This window comes from Lolium rigidum, chromosome 7, assembly GCF_022539505.1.
Source record: "Lolium rigidum isolate FL_2022 chromosome 7, APGP_CSIRO_Lrig_0.1, whole genome shotgun sequence".
In the NCBI taxonomy this organism is placed as follows: Eukaryota; Viridiplantae; Streptophyta; class Magnoliopsida; order Poales; family Poaceae; genus Lolium; species Lolium rigidum.
Window position 1 is genome coordinate 309,573,056 of NC_061514.1, and position 8,280 is coordinate 309,581,335.

Genomic DNA, 8,280 nt, shown 5'->3' on the forward strand with positions numbered 1-8,280 from the left:
CTCATCATGAAATAGAAAGGATGGATAAAGCCATTTCTGAGTCAGGCAACATAAATCCATCTTTCGATAATCAACAACACAAGCATCAATAAGGCAACAAAAAGATCATCTTAGCCAACTAAACAAAAGAGCAGACACTTGCATCAGTCAAGTCCAGTTCAGCTCCAAACAACCACAAGATAGCATATACCAAGACCAACACTTCAATAACTAAAACTCTAGGTCACCACGCATTAAATCAAAATCTGGTTTAAGGTTGAGATTAATTAACTCAACCAACCACTACTACGCACGTGACAACAACTAGTGTCAACACCTAGTAAATCAGAAACCAGCTGCTAGAGCATCACAACACAGAGAACATAACAACTAGCATTAGTTCACAAGAAACCATTAGATGGATACAACTTAGACAGAGAACATGCATACCATAGTCAAATTTCTTACAGATAGCAGAAGAAAATAACCAGGATGGTGATGCAGCAATACGCAGTTAGAGGGCGATTATGTTTTTTGTGTAAAAAGAACCAACAAACATGATGGTGCATGAAAATCAAAGCTAAATTGGATCTGCAGCTAGAGGACGACAAACAGCTATACTATAACAACTCGAAATTAGCCATTGAAAGATGTTTTGTTCCATTCGGTTCGGTCCAGCAGCCATGGCTCCCTCACTCCCTCCTGCATAGCTCCAACACCAACGAGAGGGCGCCACGGCAGCTTGCTGCTGCATGTACTGGTTGGGCAGTCCATCCATCACCTGCAAAACAACACCAAGAAAGGTTCACCAATATGAACGGCACAAGAAACTACTACTCAACATACAAACGAGATAGAATTCAGAGCTAGAGCGGGCACAAAGAATGACCAGTAAGGATGTGAGCTGAGTAACAGTTGCTTCGACATCGTCTCAGAAATCCACAGAAATGATAAGATTTGGAGCCAGCAAATTTGATGGACCAAACCATTAGACTACTTCAAACAAAACAGGAAGGCAATCAGTGAAACATGTGCAATCAGTGAAATAAACTAATTCGAAAACCAGAAATTTGAGCACATGTGCATGGAGTTGAAAAGCTGAAACATTCATGAGTATTGCAATGCACATGGCTAAGCTGAAACGGTGAATAATGCGGGCATGCGAGATATTCATTTGACTTTAGAAAAATGGAATCAACACTGGACATCTCTCCATCTAAACTACACTAGAGCCCAGAGCTAAATAAACAAAGCAAAATATTATAACGAACGTCTTCCAGAAGGTCAATTTGAATAGCAACATTATCTAAACCAACAACATTATGGTGCAGCAAGATTAGAAGGCTATCAAGTTTTTGTGTAACTAGAACCAACAAACATGATGGTGCATTAAAATCAAAACTAATTTGGATCTACAGCTAGAGAAGAACAAACAACTACATCCTAGGTTTAATTAGGACGAAAGATGTTTTCCGTTTTCACTACGATAACTACTATGTGATTATAAGATTAGATTCCACGATGCCAACAAGAAGTAACCACCAATTATGCTACACATTGGTGGACAGCTTGACAGGAGATGAGCAAAATGTAATTGGAAAGTATACTAGCACCCAACAAAAGAAACAAGTTCTAATGGTAGAGCAACCTCACCTCAAGTACCTTCACGGTGAATACCACCAGCCCCATCTCAGAGAAAATGGCACAACAACAACAACATGCCTGGGTTGAGCAGCATGAAAGACATCCATGCATAAAGTTCATACTTTTGCAGTGCCCCATCTTCGTGATGTAGCTTCGAGGAAAAGAACAATCAGCTGTTGGAAGAAAGTGGCCAGTTGGTCAGGTGACATGCTTATTGTTGTGGGACTGATACTACAAAAAAATGGAAATGATGAAATCTAAAGATCATAATATGACGTATATATAATTGTATATGTTGATAAAAAACAATGAAAATGTTCAAAAGTACAAGGAACATGCGTTACAAACATAATTTTGTTCAAAGGGGTTGCTAATTAATCAAATCATTCATCCATAGGCAACATATTACGCAACCGAAGACAACAGAATTAGGCATCCAAAGGAAAACCACATGCTGTGCATCCCTAAAACTAGAAGCCAAGTCTAGGCATAAACAAAGATCTGTGAGAAGCACTTCCATAAGTATGTGTTGTAGTTGTACTGAACAAAGCAAACCAGTGAGAAGTGATGGGGGAGAAAGGTCATAACCTGCAAGCTGAAGATGAGCATGCTGCTGGGGCAAGGAAGGAGACAAATCAGATGGCCTACTCGCGTCATTCCCTTGAGCGTCATCTCAGAAGGCAATGACCACATCGACGCCTTTTCCCATATCAGTGCTGACGTTCTCTCAATTTTTGTGTGCGACACCCTCTTCCATGGCATGGACCACCTCAGAAAGCTCCTGCGGTCCGGCTTTCGCCATCGCTCCCATGCTCCCTGCCACCGCTGACATCTTTAATACCCCCGATGCTCAGTGACAGGCAGCGGGGAACCTGTAAGAGGAAGGTGAGACGAGGGCCGCCACCTGGAGCTTAGTCCTCGCCGCCTTGGCCAAGTTGAGCGATCGAGGAAGAGCTTGTAACAGATGTACCAGATCTTCAGCGTTGAAGTCTGAAAAAATTGACAAGTGAAATATGATGAGAGGGTTGCTTAAAATATAATCTGCAGTGTTGAAACAAACTATGGAGTCAAATAGGATTTTATATCTTTCAAGGAATTTCTCTAACTTGCAGGAAATACCATAACAAAGTACATAATTAAAGTTTTTCTAGCAACATCTTCAACTATTCCAGGCTGTGTCATATGTAACAGTTTTTTTTGTTAAATCACCACAGAAAGCAGGATGCTTGATGTCAAAACTGGGTGCTTTGCATTGCACTAGAAGATTACATCACACAACATATAAAGCTCACATATCAAGGACATGATAAAACTGGAATGGCATCAATCAAGCAGGGTTAAGGAGACAATTTTGACTTGACAAAGTTAGCTAGGATTGTCAACATCAAACCTGCAACAACAGTACAAGAAAAATATTAGGATGGTTTCAGGCATGAATGGACTAAATTAGCACAAGATCAAAATTTGGCACTTGGATACCAAAGAGACATGGAAATCCTTATATTCAACAAGATGCCAAAAATTTCCACATTCTGTAGGCAGAACTAGGTAATTATTAAAAACATGATGACAGTGTAATCAAAAGATGGCAATTTCTGCAGCATCAGGACCCTAACTATGAAAATCCTAACGTTAAAACACCAGTCATAGCTTTGAGCAGAGCTGGAGCTACCTGAGATGGGGATGGTGGTCTCGTTGAGCGCCGGAAAGCACCAGCATGTGGTGCACCCGAGGCCATGGAGGCTGGCAGGGGCAGCAGTAGCTCCTCGTCCTTAACTCCGAGAACGGGTAGGAGAATGAGCAAAGATGAAATCGAGGTTTGGAGGGAGAGGCAAAGTCGAGGGCAGCAGGGTAGGCGACAAAAATGATGTCACACTAGAAGGAAATGAATTAGGTGTATAAGTGTCCAACAGCAGCATAAACAAGTATGTAAACAGTAGCTGGTCGGGCATCCAAGATTAAGTGTCAGGTGAGGAAGAGCATGTATATAACCAACTATAGCAACAAGAAATGTAACACATGAAAAATGGACTAAAAGATAAGGATGGCCTGCACAATTACTAGAGTTTTTTTTTTTTTTTTTTGAAACAATAACAGACTAAGACTCAATACGGAAAACAAATGGAAAACTAGAGATCAAGATTCAATATAAAACATATTACATGTAACCAAAGTATTGCAAGATTGCAATACATTTAGTCAGCACCAGTTATTAATCATTGCCTCCTAGTGTCAGTTCAATCCAATTCATATAAGTGCAAGCAAATCATATTTGTATAAGCAGTAAACAAATAAAACAGAGAAGCCCCCTACAAGTTTCTGTAGTATATATGAAAACAAATGCAGCAATCGACTTGAGTGTGACCAAGGAGGTACCATCAGATGCCGAAATCGACAAACTATTGAACAACGGGGGCCACTACGGTATGCCTAGTTTTGAGAAGCTCGGCGGTGCCTGTATACAGCAAGACACTTGGAATTAACAAAACACATTTTAATGGTTTAAAACCTACTCAAGCGTAGATGGTTCTTCTGAACATGATCAAACCTCCACTATTTGACAATTTAGGTTCCCAACTTTTCTCATAAAAGCATAACTGGATCATTGTATTTATGTTAACAACAAGATTACACAACACCTAGCTATCCGGTGATGTCCAGTAACAACAAGAAAAAGGCCCGTTAACAGGAAATTGATTAAGTACATAAAAATCATAGCAATGATTATTTTAAGGATAATATTAATAAAGCAAATACTTGTAAGGATAGTATTGCTAGGTTAACTACATAATGTCCAGTAAAACCATTTAACAGAAGCAAAATACAGACACGAATAAGCGATAGTAATGGTAAATAAAAGCATTGATTATTAGATAGAGACAAAAGATAACAAATTAAGCGAAGAAAGAATACCAGGATTAATAAGCTAAGATCACCTGTAGTACTCCGTCTGTCCAAAAAAGGATGTCATCGATTTGACTAAACTTAGATGTATCTAGATATGATTTAGTGTATAGATAAATCTAAATTCAGACAAATCCACAACATCCTTCTTGGAACGGAGGTATTATCATTCTATTCTTATCCGTGCATATCATCACAATCAACCAACAGCAAGCGAATACGATGGGAAATAAACAAAATTTGATCAAGAGAACTACACATCACCAGGTCGCCCACCAAAAAGAGGCATTCAACAACAAGAAAAACAAGAAAAGCTAACAGGTTCAGTGAAGGTACAATACTACGATTTATAAGCTAAGATCAAATGTAGTAAAATTCTGTTCTTATCCGTGCTATCAACCCACATCTAGCGAATACCACAACAAATAAACAGAATTTGATGAAGAGAACTAAACATCACCAATCCAGAACGCCCACAAAAAGGCCTTTAACAACTAAATTAATTATTGTTGCTTGCTCGATAGCTGGCTAGTAACGGTGGTGCATTTGTATATACAACACTATACTAGCACCAGCCAAATCACAAGCCAACAACAATAATGCAACACTAAAAGTACACACAGGACTCCTATAGAGAGCTACACGATGCATCTACGAGAATATAATATAGAACTCGGTACTTCAAGAAAGCCAAAATACCAGCGAGTTTCAAACTACAGCAGGAGAACCACAAATGTGGTACCTGCTCGCCAATCATGGCTATCAAAACAAAAGGTCACATGTAGTACTTCGCAAGGAACCACAAACTGATACATACAACATCATCTACAAACAGCCAGTACTTCCAACAACCTAGTAATAGGGCAACACCACGCACATAAAAAAGGAAAGCAAGACGACCTTGAGCTTTCCAGCTGCTACATCATGCTCTTGGCGGCCTCCCCTGAACCTGCGCTGCACCTCGATGATCTTTGGGTGGGCAGTGGCCTGTGCCCGGAGTCGATCTCGACCTGCTACGCCTCCTCACGCCGCCGCTGCTGCAGGATGAGGTTAGCGCTGCCATCAATGGTGATTGAGCACATGTCCTCTAGCACACCCGACACGGCCTGCATGAAAAGTCTTTTATATTAGAGTGCAGCAGCACAATGCATGAAACTAAGGATGAATAAATTAGCTGCTACCTTCTTTTTAGTACAAGAAAAATACTAGGATGGTTTCTGGCATGAATGTACTAAACTTTCACGAGATAATGAAAAATTGGCACGGGAGACATGGAAATCCTTATATTCAGCAAGATGCCAAACATTCCCTCATTCCATATATAGAACTAGGTAATAATTAAAACATGATGACGGTGTAATCAAAAGATGGCATCTTTTTTGCGGCATCAGGACCCTAACTATGCAAAACCTTACGCTAGAACGCCACAGCAATAGCTTAGAGCAGAGCTATAGCTACCTGAAAAGGGGATGGCGATCTCTGTGCGCGCCGTAAAATGCCGACCTGTGGTCCATTCGAGGCCAGGGACACTGTTAGGAGCAGCAACAGTAGATCATTGTCCTTAACTGCAAGAACAGGCATGAGAATGAGCAAAGATGAAATCAAGGTTTGGAGGCGGAGAGGTAAAGTCAAGGGCCGCAGGATAGGTGACGAAAATGATGTCACACTAGAAGAAAATGAATTAGGTGGATAAGTGTCCTACGGCAGCATAAACAACCATGTAAACAGTGGATGATCAGGCATCCAATGTGGCAGAGAGCATATATATAGCCAACTATAGCAATAAGAAAAACTTTCAATAACACACGAAAAACATATTAAAAGAAAAGGGTGGTGTGCACAATTACTGGAGTTTATTTTCTGGAAACAATAAGAGATCAAGCCTCAATATGGAACACAAATGCAAAACTACAGCTCATGGTTTAAAAAGCGTCGCTTAGTTGTCACCTAGGCGACGCCTAGGCGTCAGGGCGCTCCCCCTCCGCTTTGTAAAAACAGCTGCTTTAGGCGCCTAGGCGTCCAAAGCGCCCGCCGCCAAAGCGCCCTCCATCCTTAAGGCGCCAAGGCATCGCCTTAAAAACCATGCTACAGCACAAGATTCAATGCAAAGCATGTTACATGTAATCAAACTATCAAAGTATCACAAGCTTGCAATACATTCAGTCATTGCCACTTATTAATCATTCTCTCTTATTGTCAGTTCAATCCAATTCATATCCATGCAAGCAAATCAAATTTGTATAAGCACTAAACAAACTAATGGAGAAGAAAAATCCTCACACCTACAAGTTTCTGCAGTATATATGAAAACAAATGCAGCAATCGACTTGAGTGTGACCAAGGAGGTACCTTCAAATACCAATGTCGACAAGCTGCTGAATAGCAGCGACGGAATTGCTGCGGTATGCCTTGGGGGTGAGAAGCTGGGCACTACCTGCATAGAACATGACACTTGGAATTAAGAACATAGCAGGTTCTGAACATGAAAAAATCATCCACTATTTGACAATTCAGATCCCCAAATTTTCACATAAAAGCATAACTGGCTCATTGCATTTATGTTAACAACAAGATTACACAACCCACAGCAAGCAAATACCACAGCAAATAAAAAAAATGCACAAGAGAACTACACATCACCAATCCAGAACGCCCACACAAAAAATGGCCCTTTAACAACTTATTGTTGCTTGATCAATTGCTACTAACGGCAGTGCATATGTATGTACAACATTGTACAAGCACGGGCCAAATCACAAGCCAACAACAAGAATGCAACACTAAAAATACACAAAGGACTCCTATGGATAGATACGCCATGCTTCTAAGGATATAACACAGAACTCGGTACTTGAAGAAAACCAGAATCACATGAGTTTGAAGCTACATCAGCATAACCACAAAGGTGCAACCTGCTTGCCAATCATGGCTCTCAAAAGTAACAGTAGCGTGTAGTACTAACCAAGCAAGCACAAACCGGTACATACCATGTCATCTACAAACCAGCAACCTAGTGATAGGGCAACACCACGCACATGATCTATCTGAAAGACGACCTTGAGCATTCCAGCAGCTACAACATGCTGTTGGAAGCCTCCCCCAATATGGCTTGTGCCCTGAGTTGATCTCAACCTGCTGCACGTCCTTGCGCTGCTGCTGCTGCAGGTTGAGGCCACCGCTATGATGAATGGTGAATTGTGAACAAGCACATGTCCTCCCGTCACAGCCTGCAAGAAAAGGCTTTTATGTTACTGTGGAGAAGCACAGGGCATGATGAAACTAGCGTGAATAATTAGCTGCTACCCTCTTTCGTTAAGACTGCATATAACAACACTTGATACATGATGTATTCAGCAGAATTATCTTCCTAGGAGCAACAACTAGATATATGTATGTTGAGATGGAAACATAATACAGTATGTTCTGCATCCACATGAATGACAGCGGGACTCGTCGGACTTTCTGTCCGAGAAATCCCACCTTCCTGCATGTGGTTCCAAATCGGTAATCTTCGACATGCAGTTTTGGTGGGGGCTCGGATTCGATTGGAGCACGAGTAAGTAAGGGGAAAAAATCTGACCCTGCTGTCGAAGAGGAAGTCTTGAGCGGCAGCAGCGTCGCGGTGGGGGGTGGGAGCTCCTGAACGACGCGGACACGCACCTCCCGGCCGCGTCCGTTGGGCGATCCCGCGAAGACACCGGCGTGGAAAAGCAGACGGCGGCCCGCGACATCGGAGGCGGACGGTGACGGGGG

At 41.6% G+C, this 8,280-nt stretch overlaps 1 protein-coding gene and 1 long non-coding RNA gene across 2 annotated transcripts; both read right to left on the reverse strand.

Moving 5' to 3' along the window:
• Positions 1-1,637: 1,637 nt before the first annotated feature.
• Positions 1,638-3,360, reverse strand: LOC124669668. Its single transcript, XR_006992289.1, has 3 exons — positions 3,296-3,360; positions 2,212-2,613; positions 1,638-1,796 (listed from the first exon to the last, which is right to left on the reverse strand). It is a non-coding gene; the product is annotated as an uncharacterized LOC124669668 (long non-coding RNA).
• A 2,180-nt stretch (positions 3,361-5,540) lies between these two features.
• On the reverse strand, positions 5,541-7,794 carry LOC124673149. Its single transcript, XM_047209277.1, has 4 exons — positions 7,515-7,794; positions 6,877-6,961; positions 5,986-6,092; positions 5,541-5,633 (listed from the first exon to the last, which is right to left on the reverse strand). Exons 1-4 carry the CDS (start codon positions 7,590-7,592, stop codon positions 5,541-5,543), a joined length of 363 nt encoding a protein of 120 aa, XP_047065233.1. The 5' UTR covers positions 7,593-7,794.
• Between the last annotated feature and the right edge of the window lie 486 nt (positions 7,795-8,280).